Here is a 21,488-nt window from a genome sequence, read left to right as displayed (position 1 = left end):
CTTAGAATTTTGCATACACCGTGTGCTGCAGGCTCGACCACGGCATCCAAGCTCCTCACTCACCGCCATGATGTACTGCAATATCTTACAGAAGATTAATAAAATAAAGAGCGAAAGCATTCCAGCCACCTCGTGGATCTTGCTTTTATTATTATCTCCACAATATTCCAATGTATTATTATATCATTTCACACAAAACTCTATACGTCTTCTAAGTAATTCCGCATTCACTGTTCGAAATAATAGCTGCTAGAATTATTCTTCCATATACAGTCCTTTTATGATAACAGAAATAGTCTCTTTTTCTATACAAAGCAATAAAAGCTAGTGCTTGGAGTGCATAACACAATTGCATCACATTCACTTAGTATCTTTGGTTTGTACAGTACAATACTTCGAGTGCCATGAACTGTAGACGTCTTCGTTTCTCATACTTAACTCCAATATTCCTTTAATTCATAAGTGTGAAGAATGAGAGGAATTTGTTGCAATTCATATCAAACAAGTCATAAAAAACGTTGTTAACACAATATTAGCGTGATATACGATGAGGTAACACATTTTTGTCAGGTGTATTTTTTTCGTGTTTTCTATGTGCAGGGTGCTCCAAAACGACTAGCCTGATTTCAAAACCCCATATTTATTGATAGAAACATACTACAAACATGGGATGCATTGTAAAATACTCACAAAATCTTTGTTTTAGTTATGCTATTATACACTGAACCGCCAACGAAACTGGTATAGTCAAGTGTATTCAAATACAAAGGTATGTAACCAGGCAGAATATGGCGATGCTGTCGGCAACCCGTACATAAACCAACAACTGTCTGGCGCAGTAGTTAGATCGGTAACTGCTGCTACAATGGCAGGTTATCAAGATTTAAGTGAGTTTCAACGTGGTGTTACAGTTGGCGCATCTCCAAGGTAGCGATGAAGTGGGAATTTTCCCGTACGACCATTTCACTAGTGTACCCCTAATATCAGGAATCCAATAAAACATTAACTCTCCGACATCGCTGCGGCTGGAAAAAGATCCTACAGGAACGGGACGAACGACGACTGAAGAGTCATTCAATGTGACAGAAGTGCAACCCTTCCGTAAATTGCTCCAGATTTCAATGCTGAGCCATCGACAAGTGTCAGCTTGCGAACCATTCAACGAAACATCATCGGTACCGGCTTTCGGAGCCGAAGGGCCACTCGTGTACCCTTGATGACTGCACGACACAAAGCCTTAAAGCCTTACGCCTAGTATGGGGCCGTCAATACCGACATTGGGCTGTTGATGACTGGAAACATGTTGCCTGGTCGACGAGTCTCGTTTCAAATTGTATCGAGTGGATGGAAGTGTATGGGTATGGAAACAACCTCATGAATACATGGGCCCTGCGTGTCAGCAGGGGGCTGTTCAAGATGGTGGAGGCTCTGTAATCGTGTGGGGCGTGTGCACTTGGAGTGATACGGGACCCCTGATTGGTCTAGATACGACTCTGACAGGTGACACGTACGTAGGCATCCTGTCTTATCACGTGCATCCGTTCACGTCCATTGTGCATTCCGACGGAATTGGGCAATTCCAGCAAGACAATGCGACACCCTACACGTCCAAAACTCCTACAGGCTGGCTCCAAAGACACTCTTCTGTGTTTCAACACTTCTGTTGGCCACCACACTAGCCAGACACAAACGTTATTGAGCATATCTGGGATGCCTTGTAACGTGGTATTCAGAAGAGATCTCCCCCTCCCCCCCCCTTTACGGATTTATGGACAGCCCTGGAGCATTCAGCATTCATGGCGTCAGTTCCCTCCAGCACCAGACATTAATCGAGTCCATGCCACGTCCTGTTGTGGCACTTCTGCATGCTCGCCCTACACGATATTAGGCAGGTGTACGAGTTTCTTTGGCTCTTCAGTGTAAATGGTCTATGTGTCCACCAGCAGCAGCACGAACAACGTCTAGACGATAGCTAAATTCGCCATAAATTTTACACAGTGTATCTACTGTTACAGAAGTTATGGTACCTGCACAAGAAACAATCGCATGGGATAATGTCTGGCCCTCTTGGAGGCCAAGAATGCAGGGCAGTGTCTCGAGGTCACATGCACCCTGTAGAACATTGAGGCAGAGTTTCATTGAGAAGCTGATATACATTGTTGTGCCAGTGTGGTGGAGCTCCACCCTGTTGGAAAATAAAGTCATTTGATTCCTCCTAAACTAGTGGAAAAGCCCATTCTTTTTGCCAAATCCTTTCCACCGTGTCATCAGAAGTGTGAGGCCGACCTGGACCTTACTTTTGCACGAACATCCTGTCTCTTCAAATTGGCGATACCAATGACGAATGTTTTTTGGGTGCAGGCGGATCAGTGTCAAAACCCGATGAAAAGCACGCTGTACCGAAATTACTGACTCACTCTTTGCAAACTGCAGCAGACAAAACACCTTGTGTTGAACAGGCGCCATCTTACTTCTGACTGACCGTAAGTTGAGATGACGCATTGACTGTCATCTAACGGCAATATCCTAAAACTCTCGATCACGCCCGAAACAACACATATTTACTTGGCGGCACGTCTCAGGTTTCGTAATTATTGCCGTCCAGTACAAGGTTATTCTTTTTGAACACGCTGTATTGGCTGAATATTATCACAAGCAGTACAAACTGTATTTTGTTGTTATTTCTGCGGTTTTTCTTGATTTTGTGGAAACTAGTATATTATGAGCACTGAAAGACCTGAGTCGAACAAAGATCCGGGAGTAGACAACATTCCATTAGAACTACTGACAGCCTTGGGAGAGCCAGTCCTGACAAAACTCTACCATCTGGTGAGCAAGATGTATGAGACAGGCGAAATACCCTCATACTTCAAGAAGAATATAATAATTCCAATCACAAAGAAAGCAGGTGTTGACAGATGTGAGAATTACCGAACCATCAGTTTAATAAGTCCCGGCTGCAAAATACTAACGCGAATTCTTTACAGAAGAATGGAAAAACTAGTAGAAGCCGACCTCAGGGAAGGTCAGTTTGGATTCCGTAGAAATATCGGAACACGTGAGGCAATACTGACCCTACGACTTATCTTAGAAGCTAGATTAAGGAAAGGCAAACCTACTTTTCTAGCATGTGTAGACTTAGAGAAAGTTTTTGACAATGTTGACTGGAATACTCTCTTTCAAATTCTGAAGGTGGCAGGGGTAAAATACAGGGAGCGAAAAAGAAAGCAGATGGCAGTTATAAGAGTCGAGGGACATGAAAGGGAAGAAGCGGTTGGGAAGGGAGTGAGACAGGGTTGTAGCCTCTCCCCGATGTTATTCAGTCTGCATATTGAGCAAGCAGTGAAGGAAACAAAAGAAAAATTCGGAGTAGGTATTAAAATCCATGGAGAAGAAATAAAAACTTTGAGGTTCGCCGATGACATTGTAATTCTGTCAGAGACAGCAAAGGACTTGGAAGAGCAGTTGAACGGAATGGACAGTGTCTTGAAAGGAGGATATAAGATGAACATCAACAATAGCAAAACGAGGATCGTGGAATGTAGTCGAATTAAGTCGGGTGATGCTGAGGGAATTAGATTAGGAAATGAGACGCTTAAAGTAGTAAATGAGTTTTGCTATTTGGGGAGCAAAATAACTGATGATGGTCGAAGTAGAGAGGATATAAAATGTAGACTGGCAATCGCAAGGAAAACGTTTCTGAAGAAGAGGAATTTTGTTAACATCGAATATAGATTTAAGCGTCAGGAAGTCGTTTCTGAAAGTATTTGTATGGAGTGTAGCCATGTATGGAAGTGAAACATGGACGATAACTAGTTTGGACAAGAAGAGAATAGAAGCTTTCGAAATGTGGTGCTACAGAAGAATGTTGAAGATTAGATGGGTAGACCACATAACTAATGAGGAAGTATTGAATAGGATTGGGGAGAAGAGAAGTTTGTGGCACAACTTGACTAGAAGAAGGGATCGGTTGGTAGGACATGTTCTGAGGCATCAAGGGATCACCAGTTTAGTATTGGAGGGCAGCGTGGAGGGTAAAAATCGTAGAGGGAGACCAAGAGATGAATACATTAAGCGGATTCAGAAGGATGTAGGTTGCAGTAGGTACTGGGAGATGAAGCAGCTCGCTCAGGATAGAGTAGCGTGGAGAGCTGCATCAAACCAGTCTCAGGACTGAAGACCACAACAACAACAACAGTATATTATGCGGAAGAGGCAGCTGAGCCGTGGTAAAAACTGCTGTTTTGAAGAGCGCGCCTCAGCACGTAGTGTGAAGCAGTTGCCCTCGGTTTCTGGCGGTGGCGCCGTTGTGGCAATCGCAGCTCTGGTGTCTCCCTCTGGTGGGAAAGGGGAAAGGTTGCCTTTTCACGTGCATTTAAGGGTCGCTATGAGCTCGCCTGTAGTCAGTTGGTCAGCCGGGTCAGTGTGGGGCAGTGAGTGTCTGTCTGTCGTCCGGAGTGCTAGTATGTGTTAAGCCGCCAGTCTGCTCGAGTTTGTTCAGACAATGGTCATTGGCGGTTGGATCGGTCGTTTGGTCGGTCGCGCACTGGGACACAAGATTACTTGTCCGTCTCGAGCGTCGGCGCATGTGAGGTCGCCACGTCAGTCCAGTGGCCCGCGCCGTATAGCGAGGGTGGTGGCTTCGCGGCCGACACGAGATCAAGAGGAGTCAACCCACGACATCAGTCTGGCCGGGCGGCTGCGACGCCGTGAGACGGGAGATCGGCGCTCCTTCCTGCGTCCGTTGAAGCGGCTGACAGCGGACTGTTCGGGAGAGCGTTTCGTGGGCGCTGCGTCAGGTCTTCGCCAGAAATCTCAGTTTATTAGAAGTGAAGTGATTGGAGATATGTTGTTTCATTTACTTGTTAAATTCTAATTGTTTTCTTGGTCAGTGTCTCGTCCCCAGCTTGCTCGTCTGTCTCCCGTCCGCATTTGTTAGGCAGTTAGTGCCAGTCTGTCTGTCTGTCGGTCTGCCATACGTTAATAGCTGTCAAGTTTGTCGGATTCGGTGTTAACGAATTTATGCCTTGAAGTGTAACGACCCAATTCCTGAAATATGTTTTTATCTTGCCTATCATCTTGAGATGCGGTATATGTGTAATGTAGAGCATGTTTGTATATTTTATGTAAGAATGCATTTCACAGGTTTTTATTTAAATGGTCATTTTAGTATATAAAGTTGTCACCCTTCCACCACAAGAGTTGTCTTTTAAAAAGGAGTTGCACTTTCGGTGGCAAGTAATTTTTTTTTTTTTTATGTGATTGTTGTACCATTTCCATCCCTCCTACAGGGTGCATAGTTTATGTGTTTGTGTGAGTTGTTAAAATTTTTAGTTTAAAGTAATCTGTTGTGTTGCAGATTTGCACCAGTGTAATCTTTCAGAGGTTGTTGTGAGCGGTCGTGACTACGGCCGTGTTAAAAGGGAGCGGCAAGGTTCTCAGCCCGAAAGCTCATACTGTCAAATAAATTTTAAATCTGTTTTTGTTTTTGTTTTTTTAAAAAAAAGGGGTTTTTAGGAATAAAATTTCCATTTGTTGAAACAAGTTTGTTTTCATCAGTTACCCACTGGCAACTACTTCCATGCTCACATAGTGTGATTAAATGTGTTAATGTTCTTGATGAATCGCTAGTAAGAAAATAAATTCTTTAAGAAAAGATTTTGAAGGTAAATTCACGGTTCAGCAGCCCGGAGGTAGCAGCCGCAGCGGCGACCAGTCTTACCCAGGCAGACGCGCGGTCCCTCGCCGAACGGCAGGTAGGCGAACCTGTGGCGGGCGGCGACGGCGGGTTCGGCGAAGCGGCGCGGGTCGAACAGCTCGGGGTCCGGGTAGAGGGCAGGGTCGCGGTGCAGCGCCAGGATGGGCACCACGACAGGGGTGTCCGCCTCCAGCGGCCGGCCGCACAACGTGGCGCCGGCGGCGCTCAGCCGCGTCAGCGCGGGCACCGGCGGGTGCTTGCGCAGGCTCTCTGCGGCACAAACAGTCTGCTGCCGAGCGCCGCAACGTACTTTTCTCACATCACCCCACAGACCAGCAAAATTAGCTCCAAAAAAGAGGGTTGCCTTCCAAAAATTTGTGGAAGTCTGGAAACTCTTATCACTTAGGTAGGACACTAAAACTAAACTCTGTCTGAGCATGTCCAATGATATCGACCGGCAGCCGTGTCATCCTCAGCCCACAGGCGTCACTTTATGCTGATATGAAGGGGCATGTGGTCTGTGGACCACTCTCCAGGCTGTATGTCATTTCACGAAACCGGAGCCGCTACTTCTCCATCAAGTAAGTCCTCAGTTTGTCTCACAAGGGCCAACAGCGCTCAGCAGGTCACCCAACCAAGTGCTAGCCCAGCCCCGCACTGCTTAACTTTGGTTATCTGACGGGAACCGGTGTTACCACTGCAGCAAAGTCAATGAAAAGAAAACCACCAAAATTTTAGACTTTTTTTTTTTTTCAAAGTCCTCTGGAGCTAATCGCTTAATCGAAAACGTCAGGGTATCAGAACTTTAGAGCATTAAATTCTAAGTCGAATGAGTACCAAAACATTGCTGTTTGATTAAATTATCCATACAAAAGGCATTTTTCAGACTTTGCGAAAAATATTCTTTTCCTCACTATAAAACATAAAACGTCTGAAAACTGGTCAATTTTACGCAAATTTTTATAGGAGAAAACCTGCAGAGCATCAAACTGTGTTTCCAAAAGGTCAAAGAAAGTGACAAAAACGTATCTGGTAAGTAAAATCGCCATTATTCAATTATATGTAAACTAGCACAGAAACCCGGCATAATCCAGATGTTTACTTATCTGTGTGTCCATTCTTGTACCATGCAGTATCTGGTCATCCACTCAATGTTTATGACATGTCCGAAAGAACAGACACCATCGGTGACTGTGCAGCTCTCTACAATGAAATGATAATTAAATCAAGACCCTTAGCTGCCGACAGGCGTTGATATACACCAATGGGGACAGTTGAAAATGTGTGGCCTGACCAGGACTCAAACCCGGGATCGCCTGCTTACATGACAGACACTCTATCCGTCTGAGCCACCGAGGGCACGGAGGATGGTGCGACTGCAGGGACTTATCCCTTGCATGCTCCCCTTGACACTGTCTGCGCGAGTAATGAGTGTAATTTGGCAGGGGCACTACGAACTTAGTGTGTGGACATTAAGTTGGGATTGTGGGTCGCACGGGGAGCGTGCAAGTGATAAGTCCCTGCAGTCGCACTATCCTCTATGCCCTCGGTGGCTCAGATGGATAGAGCGTCTGCCATGTAAGGAGGAAATCCCTGGTTCGATTCCAAGTCGAGGCACACATTTTCAACTGCCCCTGTTAATGTATATGAACTCTCGTCAGCAACTTGGGGTCTTGATTTAATTATACTTCATATATTTAAGGCTAACTGGCCATTAATTTTCTTCTGTGCGGATGTACACGCATTGCCCGAACTCTTACTGGACTCAGTAAGATTGTCTGCCACGAGTAATGAGTGTAATGGGCAGGGGCACTACGAATGTAGTGTGTGGACATTAAGTTAGGAATGTGGGTCGCACGGGGAGTGTACAAGGGATAAGTCCCTGCAGTCGCACTATCCTCTGTACCCTCGGTGGCTCAGATGGATAGAGCATCTGCCATGTGCGCAGGAGATCTGGGGTTCGAGTCCCAGTTGGGGCTCACATTTTCAACTGTCCCCGTTGATGTATATCAACGCCTGTTGGCAGCTTAGGGTTTCGATTTAACTATCATTTCATATATCCTCATCTATGAATCGTTGGTTGGTTGGTTGGTTGGTTGTTTGGGGGAAGAGACCAAACAGCGAGGTTATCGGTCTCATAGGATTAGGGAAGGATGGGGAAGAAAGTCGGCCGTGCCCTTTCAAAGGAACCATCCCGGCATTTGCCTGGAGCGATTTAGGAAAATCACGGAAAACCTAGATCAGGATGGCCGGACGCGGGATTGAACCGTCGTCCTTCCGAATGCGAGCTATGAATCGTACAATGATATAATTTTGTAGATACGTTCAGCGGCATATGTAGATGCTGAACGACATGCTTCATGCGGTGCTTTAACTGCAAGAACAGCAGAAAAGCAGTACGACAAAAAAATTTGAAAAAGTTTGAAATAATGTGTAAAGTTTATTGCAAGACGCTAAGTGCTCTCTTTCACAAATACTGGAAAAATAAAGTCTGGGAATTCACGCGTCACAAGCTACGTCTCTTTTTCACACCCATCCTCCCCATATTGATGGGTAGGTGGTTCTCACTCCCACAGCGAAAGTCGCCTGACATTGAGGTATTTGTGTACCAAGTTTGATGTATGGATTACATGGCTAACGACCAATATCAACTTATTACTTTCATACCAATAATCATGGAAGCTGAAGAAATGAATTAAAATTTGTGCCATTGCCAACATTTGGATCCAGGTCTCGTTCTTTACTAAGCAGGTATGTTAGCCATCACGCCAACACAGCACTCTAGCTAACGTAGCTGCATGGACTACCCTAGTCAGCTTTACTCTCTTTACATAAATTGTACATATTTTGTGTGTTAGCACTATACAAAGATCCGAGCTACACACATAAGTCTTTAGTGCCCTCCATGGCTGCACCAACAGTATGTCCTTTTCTTTTGTCAACACCAGTATTAAAAAACAAACACAATTGCTGAAACACTCATGAGCGTACCTTTTTTGTTTGATTGCTGAAGACTTCTGCATTTTAATCTATGCTGACTTTACATTTTTCACCACACACAAAGCAAGAACGAATGAAGAGGTACTGATAAACGCAGAATAGGGAATTACTTTAAAAAAATAATTGAAAACAGACGCAATAGTCTGATCTGACATTTGTTAAATGACTCATGTTGGTGTAGTCCTCTAATAAAAGTGAAATGAAGATAAAAATGAGGATGGTCAAGAGCAGAATTCTTATATGACATCGGGAGACACCTCCTACATCGGCAAATAGAGAGACTATTCCTGTGTTTTCCATTATACCACACCACTGAGCATACCTGTTACTCGTCTCGAATCTGCCAATTCACTCGTATGACAGTTTTGAACATGGCTGTTACTCAGCAACCGCATACTAGTTTCAACACGGGATTATACAGCTATCCGGTTGCACATAACTGGTAGGTTCATTGACCTAGGTTCGACACCTACTAGGCATTGCTGCTCCTCTGACCATTGGGTTTTGGCAACGTAATTTTACGATTTAGCAAAATTTCGCTATGATGAAGACACTCGTGGTAGGTTAGGTTAGGTTAGTGTTGTTTAACGTCCCGTCGACAACGAGGTCATTAGAGACGGAGCGCAAGCTCGGGTTAGGGAAGGATGGGGAAGGAAATCGGCCGTGCCCTTTCAAAGGAACCATCCGGCATTTGCCTGAAACGATTTAGGGAAATCACGGAAAACCTAAATCAGGATGGCTGGAGACGGGATTGAACCGTCGTCCTCCCGAATCTCGTGGTAGGTGTCGAAAGCTAGGTCAATGTACCTACCGGTTACGTGCAACTGATTGGTTGTATAATCCTATGTTGTTACTCGTATGACTGTGTGGTGTGCGTACTGTAAGACCTTCGGTACAAACACCATCAGACTTTTTGACTTGTCGCTCTAACGAAGCAGGCGAGTGTCAGCAATATGTCTCGTGGTCTTACCGTGACGTGTTTATCTTCTGCCGTTAGGTCAGACGATAGAAATGCCACTTGCACACTTAGAGTAGCAGATTGACGGTGAGCAACTTTAAACAGAACTTGATTAATTTTCACACACATTTATTAAAATAATAAAAAGCATAGACATTACGTAACTTGATTCTGGATGCTGTTTACAACTGACAACCTGAAGTTCCTTTGGTCTTGGTACGTTAATCTTATTCTCACATATCTCTGATACTTGACAAAGTGTCTATTCATTTATCATCATGGCTATGTTCAGGAATATGATAATCTTCTTAGGTGCAGACTGAAACTGGACTATAGACTGGTACAGACTAATGTAGACTGGTACAGACAGGTGCAGATAAATGCATACTTGTACAGATTAATGCAGACTAACTGATCGGAGGTCTGTACACTTATTATAATACCTCGCGCGTTCATGTATCACTGCACGAGTGTGATCCGCGAGGAGAAAAGGTTCTGCATTAGCAGCAATCTCATTGGCTGCGTTACATATTAATACGCGGATCGACGGAAGCAGAATTTGGTCCGTCTCTAAGGCAGCGCCACCTTGTAGTGCAGAGACGGACGAGCGCTGCGCCTGCGCTGTTGTGCTTAGCTGGGCGCACTCTAGTGGGAAAGTTGTGTACGCGCTGACTACGCGGAACTATGTACACAACAGACTGAAAAGTTTTCCCTCACATTCTCACCACTGTTGCGAATCCTTCTTCATTTCTTTCAACTTTCTTCGATTTGCCAGCTGTATATGAGTAGTAATCAACCTCTATCCTTCCACAGAGCCTGAGTTTAAGACTTCATAGTTTTCATTTAATTTTTGTAAATGTTGTAAATCGCCAGTGTACGTCACCATTGTCTTCACAAATCTGAAAATCGCATTCGATTTATGTAATGTTTAGAGATCCCTTGGAAATAACTTGTTTCAGACCTTAATTAGTGTTGTCTGTGCTTACAAGGGAACCTCCCCCGTTGCACTCCCCTCACATTTAGTGGTAAAATGGCCCAGTGGATAGCTCGTCAAAAAGTGAACACAGATCAAGCATGAAAACAGGAAGAAGGTGTACTGAACTGTGGAAAAAGAGCAAAATAGGAACAGTGAACGGTCCAAGTTCAATATGTACAACATCGAGCGAACTGCAAGAACCACTGAGTCGTGATCACAGCGTTGGACTGCAAAGAGAGAGATCCGTGTTCAAATATTACACAAAATTATGAACTTACCGTCCGGTCATTGACGTGTCTGTTCTCCTCCTGTAGTCTTGGCAATTATCATACTATACATTGGTTCTAGAATATGAGTCATGTGGTAAGAATATACAACCGTCGTAAGAAAATGCAATGAATAATGAGAGCAGGCGAGGTGAAGCACAGACCTCTCACAGAAATGAAAACAACAAATAAACGCGTCTGAACTATGTTGCAAAGAAAGAACTCAAGGATCAAAACTTCCAAACCGGAACGCAAGGTACCTGGGTCGAACAAATAGGTAGGTACGTGTGGACGTCCCGTTCTTATACCTCGCTGTTGCAAAAGGACGTTACGCCGCGACACGGACGCAAATGCAGTGAACAGACATGTCAATGACCGGACGGACTGTTCACAGTTTTGTGTAAAAAAAAGGGGGGGGAGGGGGTACGAGAGAGATTTGAATACGGACGTCCCACTTGGAAATCCAGCACCGTGTCAACATAATCACAGCGCAATGGCTATTCATATTCGCTTTATGTAGCACATCTTGAGCTTGGATCGTTTACTGTTTCTATCTTGCTTCTTTCTCCACAGTTCAGTAAACCTTCTTCCAGTTTTCATGCTTTAACTCCGTTCATTTTTGACGGACTATCCACTAGGCCATCTTACCACTAAATCTGAGAGGGGTGCGACGGGGAGTTTCCCTTGTTAGGAATGAAGTTGACTAGAGCAAGTATTGCAAAATGAAGGCAATGACTGATAATTTACTAAATACTTGCTAGCCCTTATCTACATCGACATGACTGTACATTTAAGAGCCTGGCAGAGGCTGCATCGAGCCATTCTCATATTATTTCTGTACTGTTTCACTCTCTAACAGCGCACGGGAAGAACGAACAACTGAATCTTTCCGTGCGAGCTCTGACTTCTGTTATTTTATTACGATGATCATATCTTCCACAGTAGTTGGATGTTACCAAAATATTTTTGCATTCGGAGGAAAAAGTTGATGATTTTTATTTAAAAATCTTTAAGAGTTCCACATAAAAAATTCTATGGCATTACTTTTCAGCAAGCCCTTCTATATGAGGGACAGCAGAGTATGTCAAACACTCCTCAAAGAACGCCAGATATCACTTACCGCGTATGTTTCACTAAATGACTTTCTCATCAGTTACTGCGAACTGTGACCTTTCTGATAGTAAATCACGAGTCCAGTTGCACAAGTGAGACGATACACCGTAGGCACGCAATTTCATTAGAAGCCGCTTGTGAGGAACAGTATCAAAAACCTTCATGAAATCTAGAAATATGGAATAAATTTGAGATCCATGCCGATAGCACTCATTACTTTATGAGAACAAAGAGCTAAATGTGCTGCACAAGCACGATATTTTCTGTACGTGCGAATAGATCGTTTTCTTCGAGAAAATTCAAAATTTTCGAACACAGTATATGTTTCAAAATCTTATTGCAAATCGACATCACTGATATGGGTCTGTTATTCAGCGGATCCCATTTCTTTTCTTGTCCGCCCCCGGTAGCTGAGTGGTGTCCGCAGCTCGTGGTCGTGTGGTAGCGTTCTCGCTTCCCGCGCCCGGGTTCCCGGGTTCGATTCCCGGCGGGGTCAAGGATTTTCTGTGTCTCGTGATGACTGGGTGTTGTGTGATGTAATTAGGTTAGTTAGGTTTAAGTAGTTCTAAGTTCTAGGGGACTGATGACCATAGATGTTAAGTCCCATAGTGCTCAGAGCCATTTGAACCATTGCCGGCACGGTAGCTCAGCGTGTTCGGTCAGAGAGCGGGGTGGCCTCTGCAATAAAACTGAGTGAAACGATCAAGAAACGAACTTGACCGGATGTCATGTGACGTCCGCAACGAACAAACACAACGATCAACAACGAAAAAAAAAAAAAAAGTGGTCAGCGCGACAGACTCAATCGTAAGGCCCCGGGTTCGATTCCCGGCAGAGTTGGAGATTTTCTCCCCTCATTGACTGGTATTGTGATGTCCTAGTCATCATCTTTTCATCCCCATCGACGCGCAAGTCGCCGAAGTGGCGTCAAATCGAATGACTTGCACCAGGCGGGCGGTCTACCCGACGGGAGGACCTCGTCACACGCCATTATTATTATTTCCTTTCTTGAGTAGTTGCTATGATTACTAAGTATGCAACTATTACACCAGTTTACTCTGAAAGGAGCATAATTGGTATATAGTCTTGCCTTTATTAAATGATTTGAATTGTTTCGCTGCACCGAGGTTATCTACTTCTAAGTTGCTCATATAGGCAGTTGTTCTTGATTCGAATACTGGAACGTCTTCTTTGCCTTCTTTGATGAAGGTATTTCGGAAAGTGCCGGCCGGTGTGGCCGTGCGGTTCTAGGCGCTTCAGTCTGGAACCGCGTGACCGCAACGGTCGCAGGTCCGAATCCTGCCTCCGGCATGGATGTGTGTGATGTCCTTAGGTTAGTTATGTTTAAGTAGTTCTAAGTTCTAGGGGACTGATGACCACAGATGTTAAGTCCCATAGTGCTCAGAGCCATTTGAACCATATTTCGGAAAACAGTATTTAGTAACTCCACTTTAGTGATAGTGTCACTGGTAACTTTACCATTGCTATCGCACAGCGAAGATATTGATTGTGTTTTTCCACTGGTGTACACTAAATACGAAAAAGAATCTGTTTGGATTTTCTGATGGATTTAGAGACAGAGTTTCGTTGTAAAAACTATAACAAGCACGTCGCGTTGAAGCCTGAGTTAAATTTAGAGCTTTTGTAAAACTTCGCCATCCTTGAGGATTTTTCGTTATTTTAAATTTGGCAAACTTTTTTCGTTGCTTCTGCAACAGATTTCTAGCCTGCGTTGTGTACCATGGGCGATCAGTTCCGTCTGTTATTAATTCATTTGGTATGAGTCTCTCAATTTCTGTTGATACCATTCTTTGAATTCAGTTCACGTCTGGTCTATACTCACATACTTCTGAAGTAATGGAGGCTGTATTTTAGGAAGGCGTCGAGTGAATTTTTATCTGCTTTTTCTAGTAGATATGTTTTGCATTTATTTTTGGCGGGTTTGAATGTCTCGCAACGAAACCTTTTAGTGATTAATCCCTGTAACCATCATGATGCTCCCTATTTGCTCAAGATTATTTTTCGCTAAGAGGTCAAGCATGGTTTCTCTAACATTCACAGCTCGAGTAGCTCCTGAGCTAAATACTCAAAATAATTTCCGGAGAAAGCATTTAGCACATTTTCGGACAATGTTTTTACGCATACCACAGGATTTGAACATGCATTTTCGCCAAGGTATCGAGTGTAGTTTGAAGTCACCACAGACTACACTGGTGTCCAATATTGAAGCAGTAAACGGAAATTTTTCAAGGTTGTGTTTACTTCACCACAAAATAGTACAAACAGGTGATAGTGAGGAGAAACAATGTAAAGAATACAGAACGTAAAATAACTGCAACATGTAAATTGGTAGACAAAAATGTTCTTAGTTTTTCTCCAACTTAACGGATTTGCACACACATTCCGACAACTGGTTAATGTGCTCAGTATGGGGTGTGACCATCTCTGCCAGCAATACAATACAACGACGGGGTGTGCTGTGAATGTCATCAACTCATGTTGAGGCAGTGACGTCCATTCTTCCAGCAGAGCTGCTAGCAAGTTTTGGAGAGTGGTTGCTGGAAGCTGACGTGATCTAACCCGTCTCAAGCGGTTCAAATGGCTCTGAGCACTATAGGACTTAACTTCTGAGCTCATCAGTCCCTTGAACGTAGAACTACTTAAACCTAACTAACCTAAGGACATCACACACATCCATGCCCGAGGCAGGATTCGAACCTGCAACCGTAGCGGACGCTCGGTTCCAGACTGTAGCGCCTAGAACCGCTCGGCCACCTCGGCCGGCTTAACCCGTCTCCCTAGTGCATCCAAGACATGCTCCATGGCATTCAAATCGCGAGAGCGAGCAGGCTACGCCATGGAAGCAGTATTTTCCGTTTCCAAGAAAATATCAATCGGGCATACTCTATGAGGTCGAGCATTATCGTCCGTCATTATGGAGCCTGGACCCTCAGCACGTCGTAAGAACCGCACATGAGGTCCCAAGATCTCGTCACAATACCGGACAGCAACCTTGCCGATTCACCCGTACAATTTCGTGGAGACATGTTCGAGTGGACAACATAATCCCTGTAAACACCGTTAGATATCCTCCTAGATATCGGTCTCTTTCCACAATGTTTGGGTCCAGAAATCGCATTCCTCGTTCCCTACAGATGTGAATGCGTCGAGAATCACACTCCAGACGTAACTGGGACTCATCTGTGAAAAGCACACTGGCCCACTGTTCGACTGTCCAGGTGGCATGTTGACGACTCCATTTTAGACGTTCCCATATGTGAAGAGGCATCAGTGGTGCTCATACAGAAGGTCACATACAATGAAGGCCACTCTGCTACAGCCTTCTGTACACCGATTGCTTCGATACAACACGTCCAGTGGATGCTGCGAGTTCAGCTGTCAGTTGTTGTGCAGTATTAAGGCAGTACCCCGGGCCTTTGCAGCCACATAACGGCCTTCTCTTTCTGATGCCACACGTGGTCGGCCCTGGCGTGGTCTTCAGGACACAGTTTCGGTCTCTATAAACTGTCGCCACATCCGAGAAACAACAGAATGGTTCACATTAAGGCATCGAGCCACATCAGTTTGCGCCCGCCCTGCTTCCATTCTTCCGTCCTCCACCACAGAGAGTCTGGTAGGCGTCTTCCCTGTGCCATACTACATCATACAGCTGTGTACACAGCGATTGTGAATGTGGGTCTACCCGGAAACGCTTCCCCGTTTGGTAGTCGCCCTGACGTCATCGTCGGCGAGGTTTTCCGTTGACCGGAATGCCATCTTCCGTGCGGAACACGGTCGTGCGGACATTTGTTGATAGTTTGTATAATTATATCGTGAATTAGTCACAGGACGGGGAAACAGCTCACTATTGCTTTATTTTTGGACACTAGTGTGTAACTGTATGAGTGGGGTATATAATTGAAATGAGACTCGAGTCTTCTTTGCACTGTTCAGCAACTGTGTCATTTAAGTCCAGAGATCGATAAAAGGAACCAGTTATTAGTTTATGCTGTATTTAAAGTACAACCTCTACCCATTGTAACTCAGAGGAAGTATCTACTTCAGTAATTTACCACAAGATAAACTACTTCTATCAGCAACAAACATTTTACCACAAACTGTATTTAATCTATCCTTTCTGGACACCTTTAAGTCTTTGTAAAAGTTTCAGCCAAACTTATCTCCAGCTGTAGTCTGCTTCCAATACTTATAACGGTTTGAGCTGCATTGCTTTCTATTAGTGCATGGAGCTCTAGCTCTTTCCCAACACATTAATGACAATTTACAGCTATAATACCTAAGATTCCTAGGTTTTGAATTTTCCTGTGACTGACCTGCACCCATTGAGATAGAAGGCCTTTTTGTACTATACCCAGACTGTCTAACCTAAAAAGCAACCCAGTCCATTCCCCACAGTGCCCGTTACCTGTGTAGCTGCCTCCACTATGTGATGAGTCCCTGACCTATTAAGCACAACCCGATACAATACCCTACAGTACACATCAAGTAGTCTGCAACCTACATAATGGCAGGATAGCCTGTGCCTCTGTCCACTCAGCTCTGTACCAAACGTCTATCAAACGTTTGCTGCACAAGCAACACTGGCACTCTTCGGCACTTCAGACAGTTGCTATCTTCGGCACTTCAGACAGTTGCTAGAAAACAGAGAGAATCTCTTCCAATCCATAGCGACGTGCATCATTAGTACCAAACTGAGCCACCATCAGCAGTAGGTTGTACTCTGTCTCTTCGTGGCATCCGAAAATAGTCGTTTCCCATCGCGGATGGCTCACCACTCCCCTGCCAGTATGCACACACTGTGCACAATGGGCTTCTTTCGCTCCTTGACAGCCGTGCCCCTAAGGGGCCCCACTACACCCCTAAAATTGGGGCTTCCAACTATAGGAACTCCACCCTCTATGAATATCGAGGTCTTGCAGCCTGAGAGGCTTCCCTGAAGCGCTACAAACAGCTGAATGTGGGTCAGGATCTTTATGAGCCACAGATAGCGCCTGAAACCTGTTTGTCAGATAAACTTGGGAACCCTTCTGGAAAGTCTTTCGCTGCCTGCCACAACTGGAGACAATCTCCCTCTCAAGCACATGTGTGTGTGTGTGGAGGGGGGGGGGGGGGTCAACCTCAATGCGTGCAATAAGTGGGGAGATCGCAGCAGTGGACGGACTGGGAGACATGTGGGACGTGCTAGCTATCCTTTGGATCCCCACATCAGGCCCCTCACAGTGATGCCATCGGCAACAACCTCAATCCAAGTGACCATAGCCAGCTCCATGATCTGGAGCTGTGAGTGAAGGGTTACCAACTCAGCTTGCACCTGCACACAGCAGTCACTCATGGCTAACAGCTGGTCACTCTGAAATGTGAAATTTGGGAGTACATAACTATCAATTTAAGTCTGCACTTCTAACAAAGAAGATGGAATAACCCAGTTATCTCACTGAGAACACTAGTATTAAAAAGTCTTTCTTCAACTCGATTATGCAAATGGCCATTGTGCAGTTCGATCAAACACCATCCATCCTACACATATTGGAGCTGACTGCACTTATTACCATGTCAACACCTTTTGGAGTATGAAGGGAAGTCGAATCGGACGTACAAATTCCGAATTGATTCTTCAATTGCGCCTCAAAAAATACACAGAACAGAAATCAAATGCTTCACAGGCAGGCAGTGAGCACAACTGGTCCTCGCATATGTTGTCTAGTGCGATATTTTAGCCTTAGGAAGAGTATTCAACCACAGAAAGGAAAATCAAACGTATTGAAGGTGCTGGAGCCAGCAACTGAGAGAACTATATCTCGTATTTATTTACTGCCACAGCCAGCGGCACCATATAAGACAGCGATCACACCACAGGGGCGGAGACACGCCCTCACCGCCATGTCAAGTCACTTGGGGTGATCCAGGAGTCTCTGGAAAGGGATAAAGCTGCATGTACAGTGACAACGAGACAGAGTCGTATTGAGTCTACATGCTTACAACCTAAGCGCCAACTGGCCTCTTGTTGACGATCTACACTGTGGGCATGGACTATGTCTGGTGCTCTCTGGCTGACTTTCTCATACCAATGTAATGGACAATGACTTTATTCATGGACTTTCAGTATTTCACAGATTCCTTTTTTTGCTTAATCACAACCAGCGAGTAGTTCGTGTTACGCGCCAAATCCTCAACCAGCACAGATATTTTAACTAGTCTTTTGTTCAAATAAAGGGAACAGAAGCACTGTTCCAACAGAAACTGTACCCAACAAGTCCACTAATCGATGAAGGGTATCCAGACACCTACTGCCAGGCATTAATTTGGGGTGTATCCACCGTTTGCCTTCATGATGGCTCGAACTCTGCTTGGGCCACTTTCAGTTAGGTGTAGGACTGGTAGCCCATTCTTCCTAAAGAGCCGAAACCAGAGAAGATAGTGATGTTGGACGCTGGGGTTTGGAGTGAAGCAACGTTCTAATTAATACCAAAGATATTCCATTGGGTTCATATCGGGTCTCTGGGCAGACAGTCTATTTCAGGCACATTATTGTCCATAAACCATTACCCCACACATGCTGCTTTATGACACAGTGCCATGTCACGCTGATGCAGTTATCGTTTTCTCCAAGCTGTTCCTCTACTGTACACAGTACAGAACGCTGTAGAATGTGTTCATATCCTTCCACATTGTGTTAGCTGGACTGCTGATAGCACTTTGCCACTCACAGGTGTTTCCTTCCGCTGATTTCATTCGCTTTTTTAGAACAATCCTCCGCGATGCTCGACAACCCTCGTCTGTCATTACATGAGGCCTGCCTGGTTTCAGTTTAGCTACGATTGTTCCTTCGATTTTCCACTTCACATCCACACCACCAACAGTCGACTTGGGTACCCTGTAAGGTGTCCACATTTTCGGGCCTTACATAAACTGCATAACGACGATACCGAATAAAATCCCAGCAAATAACTATATTATGGACAAAAGGAAATAATTAGAGCCATTTCATGTACGGAATATCAAACGATTTACCCTTCTAATGACAGGGGCATGAGTGACATAACAAACTGAATGCAGCTTGGAGACGGACAGGCCAGGTGGCTAATGACACTGGAACGACTCAATTAGCTTTAACAAAAGAAAGCCCAGGCGCACTGCAGAAAGAAATAAGAGAAAATCAATATAACACCTATCAGAATAAACACGGCCGAGACGCAAGTAAGTGGCCAGAGTACATTAACGAGTGGAGACCCAGGCAAGAAAAATAAGAATTTACCTTTAACGTGGGAGCGGTCGGCTGAAGCCAGACGTGTGACTTAGTAGAATCAAGGTGGGGATGATAATGTCATATAAAAGCACTTGGAGAACTCAATTGGCCGCGCGAAATTAGCCGAGCGGTCTAAAGGTGCTGCAGTCATGGACTGTGCGGCTGGCCCCGGCGGAGGTTCGAATCCTCCCTCGGGCATGGATGTGTGTGTTTGTCCTTAGGATAATTTAGGTTACGTAGTGTGTATGCTTAGGGACTCATGACCTTAGCAGCTAAGTCCCATAAGATCTCACACACATTTGAACATTTTAGAACTCAATTAAGCCACAGAGACAGAGAGAGCGGGCGCTCATGTCTAGCGGCGGGCCACACACCTGCGTGTGGTAAAGGCGCCACTCTGACTCTGCTTTACGTTTGCGAAGTGAGGCTGATACGCTTCACGTATCGTGGCGACGAACATAAAGCGATAGTCAAATATTCCTGCGGGAATCTTTTCTGGTTGAATTTTGTGCACGTCGCTTCAACCCAGAGCGAGCGTGCAACTGCCATTAATTTCGACTAGGGAAATTTGAACGTTCCACGGAACGCATAGCGCTTGAGACTGATTACTTTCAGTCAAGACCAGAGTAGGGAATTATCGATTTGAGATCCAGCACAGAGACAACGCCGCCGCAGTTGCCGTTTGGTAATGTACGAAGCGCTTTTGGCGAAATTAAATATTGAGTCCAATTTTGCGAGAGTTGCATACTCCAACATGCGTACGCTTTGAATAGAGAAATTCAAGAGCTAATTACTAACCTATCCTCCAATGAGTACATGAGAACTTAATTCGTTGTACATCTACGACGTAGGTGTAATTTTCACTGCTGAAGATTTACTTGTTTCAATTGATAACATTTTGAAATATAGGGATATAGTTTGATTACTTACATATTCAATGTTTAAATATTAATCAATTTATTGAGAGAAGAGGTAATTAAACTTGCTTATTTATTCCAACTTGAGAGCTTTGGTAAATTAAATGTAATATGGAAAAGGGAGAGATTGTGTTATCATTTTATTTTAAATCCCAAACTTGTCATTAATATCAATTTATGTATTCTTGGAATGTCACAGTAGCATTTTTGATTACTTTGAGATAGGGGCAGAGTTAATAGCTATGTGGAATGTTTGTTTACCACCCTGGACTTGAGAAGACAGTCAGAACGTTATCCTCTGCCACATTCAAAATTTAACAAATCCAGCGACACATTACAAGCTTTAGAAGGATTGAAACGTCCCTGATGGATTTGCTACCAAAGCACTCCGTCTTCAGGCCACGAGTGGCCTACCGGGACCATCCGATCGCCGTGTCATCCTCAGAGGAGGATGCGGATAGGAGGGGCATGGGGTCAGCACACCGCTCTCCCAGTCGTTATGATGGTATTCTTGACCGAAGCCGCTAGTATTCGGTCGAGTAGCTCCTCAATTGGCATCACGAGGCTGAGTGCACCCCGAAAAGTGGCAACAGCGCATGGCGGCTGGATGGTCACCCATCCAAGTGCCGGCCACGCCTAACAGCGCTTAACTTCGGTGATCTCACGGGAACCGGTGTATCCACTGCGGCAAGGCCGTTTTCATTTGTTACCAAGGTGACATCCAATGAGTAGCCCACATTCGAAGTAATTGAGCTGTCCTGACCGAACTGTTCGCTGTTACCGCTTCTCTACTGGCAGCACAGCACTCCTCGTCCCCTTCTACACTGGAGGGTCTGCCTCTCGTGACATCTAGTGGCCAACTCCGCATTACTAATTTTTGATAACATTTCTCGTGAAGAAGCAGTGTTCTGGCTAAAACTACTTTAAAAATGGACACAGTCTCGGCCGCAAAAACCTTTGTTTCCATGGTACCGGTTTCGGTCAGTTTTTGACGACCCTTCGACCCTCATACTGAAATACACTACTGGCCATTAAAATTGCTACACCACGAAAATGACGTGATACAGACGCGAAATTTAACCGACAGGAAGAAGATGCTGTGATATGCAAATCATTAGCTTTTCAGAGCATTCACACAAGGTTGGCGCCGGTGGCGACACCTACAAAGTGCTGACATGAGGAAAGTTTCCAACCGATTTCCCATACACAAACAGTTGACCGGCGTTGTCTGGTGAAACGTTGTTGTGATGCCTCGTGTAAGGAGGAGAAATGCGTACCGTTTCCGACTTTGAT

General features: G+C 44.8%; 1 protein-coding gene across 1 annotated transcript in view; it reads right to left on the bottom strand.

Moving 5' to 3' along the window:
• Positions 1–21,488, bottom strand: part of LOC126195255 (probable cytochrome P450 6a13) — an 82,555-nt gene that overhangs the window by 12,159 nt on the left and 48,908 nt on the right. The window contains exon 8 of the mRNA XM_049933781.1: positions 5,723–5,968. Coding sequence (XP_049789738.1) covers positions 5,723–5,968 — 246 coding nt within the window. The remainder of the gene's footprint in view (positions 1–5,722; positions 5,969–21,488) is intronic.

This window comes from Schistocerca nitens, chromosome 7 (genome assembly GCF_023898315.1).
Source record: "Schistocerca nitens isolate TAMUIC-IGC-003100 chromosome 7, iqSchNite1.1, whole genome shotgun sequence".
Lineage (NCBI taxonomy): Eukaryota > Metazoa > Arthropoda > Insecta > Orthoptera > Acrididae > Schistocerca > Schistocerca nitens.
This window is presented reverse-complemented; position numbering and strand designations above follow the sequence as displayed.